Source organism: Ascaphus truei, chromosome 1, assembly GCF_040206685.1.
Source record: "Ascaphus truei isolate aAscTru1 chromosome 1, aAscTru1.hap1, whole genome shotgun sequence".
NCBI lineage: Eukaryota > Metazoa > Chordata > Amphibia > Anura > Ascaphidae > Ascaphus > Ascaphus truei.
Genome location: NC_134483.1, coordinates 93,597,595 through 93,611,728, shown reverse-complemented (window position 1 = coordinate 93,611,728; position 14,134 = coordinate 93,597,595). Strand labels below are relative to the sequence as shown.

Genomic DNA, 14,134 nt, shown 5'->3' with positions numbered 1-14,134 from the left:
CCGCGAGTTTGACATGCTTGCCGTAGCATATTTGGCTAATTAATTTTTTTAGTAGCCACATATGGGGCCAGTTTGTAATATAATGCTTTCTTAATCACAGAGAAGCTGACCGTAAAAAGAAAGGGTGCTTAGCATTCGCCATTAGAGATAACTGACTATTCTACTGGTTTCTCAAATCTAAATATACAGTACAGCTGAACCCCGTTATAACGCGGTGCTCGGGGGTTAATTTATAATTTATAATAACATGCAGGGGGGGAGGGGGGGAGTGGGAGGGGGGGAGGTGGGAGACGGACAGTGTGTGTGTGTGTGTGGGGGGGGGACAGTGTGTGTGTGGGGGGGGGACAGTGTGTGTGTGTGTGGGGGGGGACAGTGTGTGTGTGTGTGTGGGGGGGGACAGTGTGTGTGTGTGGGGGGGGACAGTGTGTGTGTGTGTGGGGGGACGACAGTGTGTGTGTGTGGGGGGGGGACTGTGTGTGTGTGTGGGGGGGGGACAGTGTGTGTGTGGGAGGGGGGGCACTGTGTGTGGGGGGGGACAGTGTGTGTGTGGGAGGGGGGACAGTGTGTGTGTGGGGGGGACAGTGTGTGTGTGTGTGGGGGGGACAGTGTGTGTGGGGGGGGACAGTGTGTGTGTGTGGGGGGGACAGTGTGTGTGGTGGGAAGGACGACAGTGTGTGTGTGTGTCTGTCTGTGTGTGTGTGGGGGGACGACAGTGTGTGTGTGTGTGGGGGGGACACAGTGTGTGTGGGGGACCGTGTGTGTGTGTGTAGAACACTGTAGGGGGGGAACGGAGCTGCGCGGGGGGGGGGGAAATGGAGCTGCGCAGGGGGGGGTGAACGGAGCTGCGCAGGGGGGGGGGGAACGGAGCTGCGCAGGGGGGGGGGGAACACAAACAGAGAGGGGGGAGTGGAGAAACAGACAGGGGGAGTGGAGAGAGAGGGGGAGCGGGAAATTGTACTCCCGGGCAACGCCGGGTCTCTCAGCTAGTATATATATATATATATATATATATATAGCAAAGCAATGGAACAACAGGCACTCCGTAATAACAGTCTCTGATGAGGGTGCAAATCCTATACAAATAGTAAGCAATACGATACCATTTTGGAGACGAAATCAAAAGGCAGCACTCCAGAAATGATCCAAAAAATGTATTAAAGATGAGACACACAATTGAGTCTCCAAAATGGTGTCGTATTGCTATATATATATATATATATATATATATATATATATATATATATATATATATATATATATATATATATAAACAAAACCTTGGAGACGTGTCGGGAGCCACGCTTAGACCGCGTTATAAGCGGATCTGCATTGTAGCGGATCGCGCTATAATGGGGTTGAGCTTTACTTTGCAAACAATTAAACATGTAGTTAACGTCACGAATGCAATCATTCTCAATACAAACTTCCACAAGTTTCTTTGGTAAACCAGGATTTTTCTTCTTCAGAGATGACCATTGAAGGAAAGATTGGGAGAGTATGCTTGCTAAAGAACAGATCATAGCTGCGATGTGAGACATCACATCTGATCCTGCGGTAACTGCCCTTCAAGTCAATGGCAGTGACCGCAAGATCGTGTGCGATGTCCTGCACCGTGGCTACATGACTCCTAGTCAATGACAGACAATGACATTAAATCCTCCCAACTCACCATGTGACGTTGAAGACTAAAATCAGACACTAACAGGCATATTAAAATATTTTTTCAGAGGCAATAATTGCTCCATTTTACCCCCTTAAACTTCTCAACATCGTTAATGTTTCTCATTTGCTATCATGTCCTGCTGTTCTAAGTATTGCTTCATGCTTTTTTTTTTCTTTTTAGAAAGAGCTGGAATAACCCGAAAATGGAAAGAGCTAAAGGAAACAGGCCCAAGGCTAGCAATGATTTGTTCATTGATTTTTGTTCCTGAGGATTGAATTCCGCTGTCAAACTATACACAGGCAGTAAAGACAATAGAAGTATTGTTATCCTCTTTAACTGGTTAAAAGTACAGACCGTTCCCGAAGGTGAAGGTCCTGGGTAGATTCATGTAGTATGTGCAATAATAAAATCAGAACCATAAAAAATATTTTGACCCACATTGTGACATACTGTACTGTATATAGTTCTCATTTGTTAAGACACCTGTCTGGAAGCAAGTAATAATAACAAAGATTATTAGCAAAGTATAGTAGGTGAACGGTTTTGGCCAGTCTAACTTACCGATCAGTGCGTAGCCAAAGAGTTGTGCACTGTAACCCGCAGTGTTTTCCTGTTTAAGGCCAGCAAGCAACAGTGAAGCACCAAGATTTCTCTCTTGATCCCACTGAAATATCGAGACCAAAATGTATTAAATAGGGGTACCAGCCATACTGTATAAAACGGAGTAACCATATTTGCGTCTCTTTTGGTGAGGCCTAAACCGATCACATCTTAATTACAATCAAACTCCACAACAATACGGTTAAATGCAAACCGACATCAAAATTCAGTTTAATTAAAAATCATGCAACTGGTTATGTGCAAAATCTGGTGGCACCGCTATTGCTCGGCGCTTGGGGAGACAGATAAAATTGATTTGGAAGCGCGCTCAGCAGTAGTCAGTGCACACAGCCACACACACAGAAACAGCCCCAATCCACCCAATGACACGACAGCCCCGCTCGCACTTGCAAAATTATGCAGGACAGCCTGCGCTCATGCTTGGAGAGTGGGTGATGTCACAGCTCAAGCACAAGCTTGCTCAACGTAGCAGCAGCATAAGGCCGAGCTCATGGTGGCTGCGTCGCTATGTCTGTGCGTACGTCAAGGACTCTAACCTGGTTGCCTACAGTAGTTCAAGTGCCCATGGCACTGCGCGCATCGACGCTGCTACATTTTGCCGCAACAATAGACGTTTAAATTTCAGGCTGCAGTCGCGTGACTAAAAAAACTAACGGCAAATACAATAGATCTCTTACAAAAAAAAAGTTGGATATCTTATTAGAAAGGAAAGGTATACAGGGATATACCATATACTGTAAGTAAACATGGGAAGGATGTTGATCCGGGGAGAAATCTGATTGCCAATATCTGGAGTCAGGAAGGAATTTATTTTCCCCTTATGAGACAGCTTTGGATAATGTTTCACTGGGGTTTTATGTTTACATTCCTCTGGATCAAGTACTGTAAATACAAATATAGGATTAGTATCTGTTGACTAAATTTAACATAGGTTGAACTCAATGGACATGTGTTTTTCAACCTCATCTACTATGTAACTAACATTTACTGTGGTGCACCGTGTTGCTTTTTCTTGTATTAGCATCAGGAACAGATTTGGGTGTCTTAGCACACAAGTACTTCTGGTGTATAAACCACCATGAATTTATTGTGTTATATCATATCGCAATATCGATCACATTTAAATACTGGATCTTTTCATTTTTGGGATCTAAAATTGGAACCAGTCTACTGTTAATTAAATGTATTAAAGAAATAAAAAGATATCACGAGGGAGAATAGCGCTTAACTTTACCTGTTCCCACAGTCTGTCTGGGCTCCTATTGCAATAAATGCATGCAAACACAGAAATATTAACTGCATAAAAAAATGTGTATTAATTTCTACAGGATATCTTACCTTGAGCTCTGGTTTCCCCGAAAGATATTTGTGCAAGACATAGAGGGAAAGAAGCTGTGTGGAGACCTCCTCAAAACTCTCTTGAAGCATGATCTCATAGACCACAGATACGGCATCTTGCAAAGAACAGGAGAGGGAAATGGTTTAAATACGGGTAATACACACAGGGCAGAAAGTAAAATCAGTCACTATGATGCAATGACTGCATAGTGCTAGCTGATGTACAGTTCTCACGAAACATTACTTGCAATGTTTTATTTCTAAAGCTGCCGTGTCACAAAGCAATGTAAGATTCAATAGATACACCAGTTTTACCTTCCTGCGGAAGAGGGTGAAAGAAGTTCTACTCTAACCTCCCAGGAGATAGGGTGTGAGAGAGGAGGTCTAGCACTACCCTCCTGTGGGAGAGCTTGTGCGTAGGAGAGTGGAGTTCTTCCCTGCTCTAGGAGTAGGTGTGGAAGGAGATGAGGTCTGGCTCTGATCCTGAAAGGGAATTAGAGGGCTATGAGTCTACCCCATTGCTGGGCAAGCATGCCATTCTAGGCTGGCCGTCCTAGAGACCATCCAGACCAAAATAGCCAAAGACAATGGGCAAGCACCATCCTGAATTCCTGTACTGCAGAAGACTATGCTGCACTAAGGAAGGAGAGAAAGAAAATAAAGATGCTTGTGCACCTTGCCTCTGCCTGGGCGTCAGTTACTGGGCAGGAGGCAGATGGACTCCAATGACAGGAGTTGATATCCTATTCTTGGGATCCTGTCATAGCTGGAGGCGCTGTACCATGAGTGTGAGCAACCAAGAAATGTCCCTAAAGCCTGACCCATTGCCCATACCATTGCGCAGCTCAGCTTCTCCTGATACCACAGGTAGGCTTCAGCACCACACAAGAAGCAGTAACCAGGGTAGTTTCCCAGTGGAGGGGGGAAACAGGGTTACATATATATTTTTTTTTACAAGTACACCCCACTAAACATTACTTTGAAACTTCACATTAATTGTAGCAGAAACATTCAGCAACTTCTACCACATTGGAAAATATCATTCTGAGCTCACTTTACACACAAATCCTTCATGATCACTTTGCCAACAAGCAAATTAAATAGCAAAAAGCACAGCCCAGAACATGAATTGGTTCCTTCATTATTCTATGAAATCTGCATCAAAATCAACACAATGGGTAGCAAAAACGGGCCACATGAAACAGTCCATCATGTCAGGCACAGTATTTTAGGCATGTAGAGAACAGGCCATTTCCCTGGAGTCAAAGCCTGCTATGTAATAAAGAGGAAAACAAAAGAATAGATAGTCAATGTACTCATTTCCACAATAGAAGAAGTTGTATCAATGTGTTACAATGCTTCTGAGATAATGAAGAGGAAGATACATTCTGTTGCAACTAATGTATCATACAATTTACTGACCTGAAAAAACACCTATACCAAGAAAACTCTTACTATTAAACACTAGAAGGGTAATTTTATACACCCGAAAGCAGAAGTTCCAGCCGTTTATGGTCGAAAATCCCTTAATTGAAGTCACTATTGAAGTCAATGGGGTTTTTCGTCTGAAAAAGGAACCAACAGCCGTGGAACTTAATATTGTTATAAGTCCCTAAACGTAGCAGCTATATAAAAGGGGCATATAGGGAACGTAAAGATGCATGTCTGTGTCATCAATCAAAATATTTAATGTAAAAACAAATAAACACCATTTTGGAAAACTATAAAAACTCAGACAACGCTAGAAAGGTAAAATAATATAACTTTCTATTTCAATAAAGGTACAGTAGAAGATTAACAAGGCTCACTTACAGGAAACGGAGTGATGTAAAAGAGTCACAGAAACACTTCTCTTGCAGAAGGGAGATAAGACACCTCCGAAAACCCACCAATAATTATATTGGGCAGACATATCAATGTTATTAAAATTGTAATTGGGCTGAGAATTTGTCGTTTTCACCTGTTGAGAGCATGTGTATAAAGCTCAAGCAAAGTGTGGTGCCTAGTCACACAAATACAGTAAAAACACATGTATTTCTCCATCTGTGCCAAATGCAGGAAACAATGCAAATAATTTGAGGAGTTATATAAACACATGATGTAATTACGTTATAATACATGCAGTGCAAGAGGTGGTAATTACTTTGATACACTGGTTCTTTGAGACACATAAATAGATGTTTTCAGCATCCCTTGGCCACCTTGGATTTAACTGTTGGATGAAGACATTTTCAGAAAAGGGATCATGAAGGTCTGGTTGCATTATATTCTGTGTGCACAATTTGTACAAATTCTTTGTATGCTCATGTGAGCTTTTCAGTATTTATGTTACAATATTGATTAGTTAACCTTTTGCATATCAAAAACGGATTGTGCAGCAGAATCCTCAGGCAGTGAAGGGTTCAACAAATGATTTATCATTCTCCTCTATGGAGATATCTCAGAACTAGTGTAGCACACGACTCGGGCACAGACAAGCTCAGAACATTCTTCCAGAGACTACAATGATGAGTGTATTCAGCACGTGCCTTGGCAGTAACATTCATCTCTGAACCTGCCCATGGCAAATGACTTTTCTAGAAGGAATATACCTCAAAGGTTCAATTATTGTCTATGATGAAACTTCTGAACTTGTTAGGACGTGAACGGTTCAGTTTCAAATGGCGAATGAAGGAACTTCTTCTGTGGATGTAAAATAATGCACCACCTATCGATGCACAATAAAATGACACAAATAAAATGTCATAATGTCCATCTGAGTATAGAATATATAAATAGAGCTTTATACCTGCATAATTCTCATTCTTTATGAATGTATCCAGTAACAGGTTGACTGTGAAGGCATCAAGAAAAATTCCATATTGAACCTGTACCAACAAAAAAGAGAAACAAACTAAAGACAAATAAGGTACGCCGAGTTTTTCTTCTTCTGGAAAAAAATAACAGTACTTTTAATTGCTTTACCTTTTATTAATGTAAAACTCCAGATATGTATCTGCATAAGATGTATGGATGTTTTGTTTTTTATATTTGCTGATGATACTAAATTGTGTAAGGTAATAGAATCAGAGCAGGATGTAATTTCTCTTCAGAAGGACTTGGAGAGACTGGAAACGTGGGCAGGTAAATGGCAGATGAGGTTTAATACAGATAAATGTAAGGTTATGCATTTGGGATGCAAGAATAAAAAGGCGAATTACAAATGAAATGGGGATAAATTGGGGGAATCCTTGATGGAGAAGGATTTAGGAGTGCTTGTTGACAGCAGGCTTAGCAATAGTGCCCAAAGTCATGCAGTAGCTGCAAAGGCAAACAAGATCTTATCTTGCATCAAATGGGCAATGGATGGAAGGGAAGTAAACATAATTATGCCCCTTTACAAAGCGTTAGTAAGACCACACCTTGAATATGGAGTACAATTTTGGCCACCAATCCTAAGAAAATACATTAGGTGAACTAGAGAGAGTGCAGAGAAGAGCCACCAAATTAATAAAGGGGATGGACAATCTAACTTATGAGAAGAGGCTAGCTAAATTAGATTTATTTACATTAGAAAAGAGGCGTCTAAGAGGGGATATGATAACTATACACAAATATATTCGGGGACAATACAAGGAGCTTTCAAAAGAACTATTCATCCCAAGGGCAGTACAAAGGACTCGGGGGCATCCCTTAAGGTTGGAGGAAAGGAGATTTCACCAGCAACAAAGGAAAGGGTTCTTTACCGTAAGGGCAGTTAAAATGTGGAATTCATTACCCATGGAGACTGTGATGGCAGATACAATAGATTTGTTCAAAAAAAGTATGGACATCTTTTTAGAAAGAAAAGGCATACAGGGATATACCAAATAAGTATACATGGGAAGGATGTTGATCCAGGGATTAATCCGATTGCCAATTCTTAGAGTCAGGAAGGAATTTATTTTTGCCCTTATGAGATATCATTGGATGATATGACTCTGGGGTTTTTTGTTTGCCTTCCTCTGGATCAATAAGTATAGATTTAGGATAAAGTATCTGTTGTCTAAATTTAGCATAGGTTGAACTTGATGGACGGAAGCCTTTTTTCAACCTCATCTACTATGTAACTATACTGTAATCTTTTAAAGCAAATTGTTTTTAATCTTCAGCGTTTCCACAATGTAAGTTGGTTTGGACATTGATGGCTGGCAGCACTAATGTTATTTATCCTCTCTGTTGCCTCCTTTGGCTCTTGAGAAGGACGGGAAAGGGAACATGTAGACGTCTGTTAGAGGAAGATACCGACACACACACACACACACACACACACACGTTTTTATAGTTTATTAATTGCAATTGAATAAATATCAATTAAAAAGGAAAAAAAAAAGATCTTGTTGAAATACCAAAAGTAGAATGCATGGAAATCATGTTATTATTGTTTAACTTACAACCTGTATGTGTACCAGGGCCAATCGCAACCCAAGTACAAAGGAGACGACTTGTTATAAAAGGATATTACACTCTAAAGTAGTGTTACAGGTTTATTTTATGTAAATTGGTATCTGTGCACCCAGAATACACATTATATGTAGTGAAGATGCTTTTGATGTGGTTTTTCAAAATTAACTAGGTCCTTGTACAGATGCTATCAATAATACGGCACCTTAAACAATCTTACCTTATTGTTCAAGGTGTACAAAGCTTTGTCTTGGGCTCCATATTTAAGACACTGTCGGATCCAACCATGTATTGTCCAGTTTCTCAAGTACCAGCAATTTGAACTATGACGAAACCTTAAGGGCAGAGCAAGAGAGAATTAAATATATGCAACATTCTATTTCGTTGCAATAAGTACAGTAGGACAGTGCAGACAGTAGACAACAAATAGTGACCCGACACCCTTTTTGTGACTGAAAAATGATTTTCTCTAATTACTAACACAGTAACTGCAGATCCTGTGAAATCAGGCAGCTTTCATTAGATATATATATATACAGTATATATATATATATATATATATATATATATATATATAAAAAAAGAAAGAAAAAACAGGCGCACACCTAGTGCATTAATATCATAAAAATTGTATTCATACATAAACATAAAACATAAAATCGAACAAATGCCCACTCACAAAGGTACAGCAATAAAAAGCATGTATGAGATTGGCTCTCATGTGCCAGCAACACGATCCTCACAGTCCGGCTCGAGGCAATGGCGTCGTCACGTGACCCTCCTTCGTGTAGCCGGAAACGGAACGACTCCCACTCAGTGTTCGACAAGAGAAGTCCCTCCGGAAACCAATCCGGGATCCCCTGATGAAGTCATCATCGATGACGAAATGCGTAGGGCGTGGTTAGATTGCTGCCGCCATTTGCCTATGAACGTTGCCGCTATTGGACGTGAGAAATGAGCTCCTGTGTGTCTCACACGGCCCCAACATCAATACAGAGGATTTCCAAAGCATTGGTTTCCGGAGGGACTTCTCTTGTCGAACACTGAGTGGGAGTCGTTCCGTTTCCGTCTACACGAAGGAGGGTCACGTGACGACGCCATTGCCTCGAGCCGGACTGTGAGGACCGTGTTGCTGGCACATGAGAGCCAATCTCATACATGCTTTTTATTGCTGTACCTTTGTGAGTGGGCATTTGTTCGATTTTATGTTTTATGTTTATGTATGAATACAATTTTTATGATATTAATGCACTAGGTGTGCGCCTGTTTTTTCTTTCTTTTTTTACAGATATGGTTAGGGATTGGTGATCCCTTTGAAACGGGCTGCAGGAACCTGGTTGCTATTACTATTGGAACAGGACTTTGTTTTTTCAACGGTTTTTTTCTTCACTTTTTAAACATTTTTTATATTCGTTAACAATATTTTTTAATATATATTTTTATTAAACTTATAGTATAACATATATGCATTTTTTATCATTTCAATATTTTTATAGTGTTGATAAAACCATATTGAATTAATTTATTGTATTTTTTACTTAGTCTTTATCATTGTGTATTGGCTAATATCTTGCCGCCCCACTAAACGCATTTATGATTAGCTTTACTGGTTCTTCAATGTATTAACTTTAGTCAGGATATAATAGAGGCGCTACATCATTCTTGTTTGTTTTGTTATATATATACAGTGGTTGACAAATCATCAAAAAATCTACTCGCCACACAAACGTGTGCTGCTTGGGCCAATATTTACTCGCCCGGGGGTTAAATCCACTCGCCCGGGGCGAGCAAATGTATAGATTTGTCGAACACTGTATATATATATATATATATATATATATGTATATGTATATATATATATATATATATATATATATAAAATTACCCATGCTCTTCTTTTCTCTAGAAAAACTAAATCAGTAGAAACAATGTTTGTAACACTTTGTACAATATAATCTGTCTTCTTAAATTCCTACGAGGGATTTATATGTACGTGCTAGAAGATAAATTAATCCCATGATACCCTGAATTAAAGGCTCTCCTGCACATCTTAGTGTTTCTGACGTGGAAACAGATGTTTCTGAAGAAAGAGAAAAGCCACAAACAAAAAACAACAAAAAAAAAACCCAGACAAAATCATCATATTGCCTGTGAACTATAGGGTTGTTTTAAATACTGTATCATGCTGCAATCACTGATGAGTGAAAGCAAACTGGCAACAAAAAAAAAAGGGGACAAAAGATGTACTCAAAGTATGAAGAAATGCACACTACAATTTATATTGGTTCTGTCACGTGAAATAGATCGGGCAACTAGGCAGAATGAGAAGGAGGTTGGCACAAAAATGGAACTCCACGTGGGATAAACGGGATTTAAGGGGCCATATTAAGAGGCAAGGGGTTAATAATTATCCTTCCTACAGAACCTGAAATCCCAATTACTCAATTGTTATTCGTTTCCCCCTAGAGCTGATCCACACTATTTCTAATCTCCCTCCCCCTCTCGTTTCCGGAGATATTACCTTTTTATGTGCCAGTTATCTGGTTCTTTTGGGGAAATCAATAGGGCTGCCATCTATGCCTAAGTCCCACGGCCTAATAGGAAGCCGCAATGTAAATCAGAGCAAGATATTGCAGCTTCCTATTGGACAACCCCGGCAGCCACCTCTGATTTTTCTGTCATTTTACCTACACAAAAAAGGTAAGTATCTTAGCAAATAGCAATAGAGCAGTTCAGCTCTGTGGGGCCTCCTCCTGTTTCCAATTATGTAAAAAAAAATAAAAAAATGATACAATTCCAAAAATAAAGGGATTGCTACTTTATGACCATTATATACAAATGTATTATTAAATAATAATCTATGATGTTTCAAGACACGTCCGAATTGTTTTTTTGTCATTGTCTAAACGTAGACACAGTAATCTTCCCAATGCAGCAGCTGTAATAGGATCTGTATGTTTAGTGTACATGATCACAGTTCTGTACAAACCATTGGCATCATCAGAACTCAAAAGGAGCTAGAAGACTGGCTCAGACGTATCATCTAATTCTGCAAATGTGCACCAATTATCAAATTAGAAGTCTTGACCGTCGCTCCACCATAAACATTATTCTTTTATTTTTTCTATAAAAGTTGATGTTTACATGCAACAGAGTTATAACCCATGAGTTAGATTTTAATTTAATTACAATGTGTCTAAAATGTAAAGTAATACACAGCTGTTGCTGCTGTACTTGCAAGACAGTAGGCAGTGTTTTTTTAACCAGGGTTCCTAGGAACCCTGGGGCTCCTCGGGCACCCCTAAAGGTTTCCCTGCAATTTTCTGGTCATTTGAAAATTGTACCAAATACAGAAGAATTTACAATGCATCTGATCTCAGACGCGCTATTAGAGAGGGTTGGGATTCTTAGGCTGCGTCCATAGACACTGCAGCCGTGCGGAGGCGCGCGGAGGCTGAGGGAAAGCGGGTGTTTTCCTTGGCCTTAGCATGCGTGCCGTCTGGGGGCGTGTCTATGGGTGGGCCAGTGACGTCACGGAGCTGGTTCGCCCTCATTGGGCAAACCATTCACGTGACCGCCCTATCGCGCGAGAAATCAGTTTGACTGATTTCACACGCATCGCGTGCCCCCTCCCGCTTCAGCGCGCATGCACGCTGTATAGACACGATCACTGCCTTTAGGCAATCTGATTGCTCAGCGTGCGGACGCGTCCGCGCTGTCTGCCCCTCTATGGACGCAGCCTTACAATGCATTGGATATTAGACGCGCTATTAGAGAGGGTTGGGTTTCCTTACAATGCATCCTATCTCAGACGCGCTATTAGAGAGCGTTGGGGTTCCTTACAATGCATCTGATCTCAGACGCGCTATTAGAGAGCGTTGGGGTTCCTTACAATGCATCTGATCTCAGACGCGCTATTAGAGAGGGTTGGGGGTTCCTTACAATGCACCTGATCTCAGACGCATTATTAGAGAGGGTTGGGGTTCCTTACAATGCATCTGATCTCAGATGCGCTATTAGAGAGGGTTGGGTTTCCTTACAATGCATCCTATCGCAGACGCGCTATTAGAGAGCGTTGGGGTTCCTTACAATGCATCTGATCTCAGACGCGCTATTAGAGAGCGTTGGGGTTCCTTACAATGCATCTGATCTCAGACGCGCTATTAGAGAGGGTTGGGGGTTCCTTACAATGCACCTGATCTCAGACGCGCTATTAGAGAGGGTTGGGGTTCCTTACAATGCATCTGATCTCACCCGCTATTAGGGAGGGTTGGGGTTTCTCCGAATTTCACATAGTAGAATTCTTTAACCAAAAAAAAAGTTGGAAACCACTGCTATAGGGAAATACAATGCATGTATAAAAAGAGTGGTACCGAATTTTTAGAATATAGAGCATGTATTGATTTTTCTGCAAAACCAACCCGTTTAAATATGTAGACAGTTTATGGGGTACTGGAAAGCAGATTCATTTTTTAAAAATAGGTCAGAAGGAGTGGCTCAGTGAGTAAAGACACGGACTGCAAACAATGTCACTTCGTTTGAAGCAGGGGAACCTGGTTCAATTCCTAGTGTCATTTTACAGTGTATCTCCCAGTGTCCCAGGTACCAAAACACAGATGGTAAGCTCATCCGGGCAGGGGCTGTGTCTGTACAAATCCTATGTGCTGCTTACCGCGCACTGTACTGTAACTGTACTGTAACTGTGAAGCGCTTTGAGTCCCATTGCAAGAAAAGCACTATATGAAATAAAATTATTATATTATAAATTCTACATGTTCACTGCTGACGAAGTTGAGACATTAGGGGGTCTGACGTAACAGCATGAGGGTCAAAGAAGCCATTTTGTTTGACTATATTAGTCCACCATCTTGTCTTGTCTTTGTGAGTTTTAATGTCTTCTTTCTATGTGAAGAAATCTGTGTGAAAGAGAGAATGGAATGTTTTCGCTCCTAGCTGACTTTATTGATCTTTCCTCATCCAATCAGCTTCAAATTGAAAGTGTAAACAGGCCAGATATTATGAGAAGCCTGTAAGATAAGCTCAGATTCGTACAGGGAAAATGTTTCTCATACAATGTGCCAAGTGGCAGAACTGACATCACATTTAACCCCATAATGATTTTTAGCTTACATACATTTATTATGTATTACAAAATGACATCAGCTTTAGTATTGTTATGTATTACAAAATGAGGTAATATTTAGTGACGTGCAAGCCCCCCCCATAAAGGAGTGGAGGTTTAGGTTTTAGGGTATAAATATATGGCATACCATGTTATCTGGGAGAGAGCTTTTTGTTTTGAAGCTGTCTCCACTGTGTGCACTCTGAATAAACTCATTTGATAACTGAATCTTTGTTGTAACATTTTTACAGCTTTTACACTGCCCTTCATTAAGGGAACCCTTTCTTTTGCTGCTGGTGCAATCTCCTTTCTTCTAATCTCGAGGGATGGCCATGTAGCATTTGTACTGTCTTTGGATTCCCAGAACCGGCATTTTGGAGATTAACCTCATGAGTTGGCAGAAAATATGTAGCAAAAGAAACATTTTTGTGAACAAAGAAATATGAAATGGTTAATGATGTTCGCGAATTGCTGGTTTATTATTGTATGCTACAGATAATTCAGAGATCAGAGCACATTAATCATAATGTACTGTATGTAGGCTGCGTTACATACAAAAGGGGGTTCACCAGATAAGGTTTTATTTTGCTTTTACCAAGTTATTGAGCACATAATGATTATACGTATAAGTTATAGTCTATTTGGCTAACAGAAAGTGAGGTGAAGAATAACAAAGGCAATTTAGGACTTGCTTGAACATTCAGGTGCAGTTTTAGCATCAAGCTCTCTCTTGCATTCAAAGTGAAGCTGGAAACAATTTTGCCACAGCAGCATATTTTCACCCATAATGTTATCTAAAGCTGCTTTGCACTTTTATCCCGTCTAATTGACCAATTCCCTTTATCTCCCAGTTTTATCGTGGCTTGCAAAAATGCCAAGTCACCGTGACCAGTCATTAATATATTGAGCGATGTGTAACGCCAAAATCCAGGGGTGTTAATGTTACATCTGAAAAAACAAACAAATAA

General features: G+C 40.5%; 1 protein-coding gene across 2 annotated transcripts in view; it reads right to left on the bottom strand.

Moving 5' to 3' along the window:
• The window catches only part of MRPS27 (mitochondrial ribosomal protein S27), a 107,238-nt gene that overhangs the window by 35,459 nt on the left and 57,645 nt on the right, over positions 1 to 14,134 (bottom strand). For both annotated transcript variants that reach the window (XM_075591907.1, XM_075591916.1), the window contains exons 5-8: positions 8,265 to 8,379; positions 6,411 to 6,489; positions 3,623 to 3,738; positions 2,225 to 2,327 (exon numbers count right to left, since the gene is read on the bottom strand). In XM_075591907.1, coding sequence (XP_075448022.1) covers positions 2,225 to 2,327; positions 3,623 to 3,738; positions 6,411 to 6,489; positions 8,265 to 8,379 — 413 coding nt within the window. The remainder of the gene's footprint in view (positions 1 to 2,224; positions 2,328 to 3,622; positions 3,739 to 6,410; positions 6,490 to 8,264; positions 8,380 to 14,134) is intronic.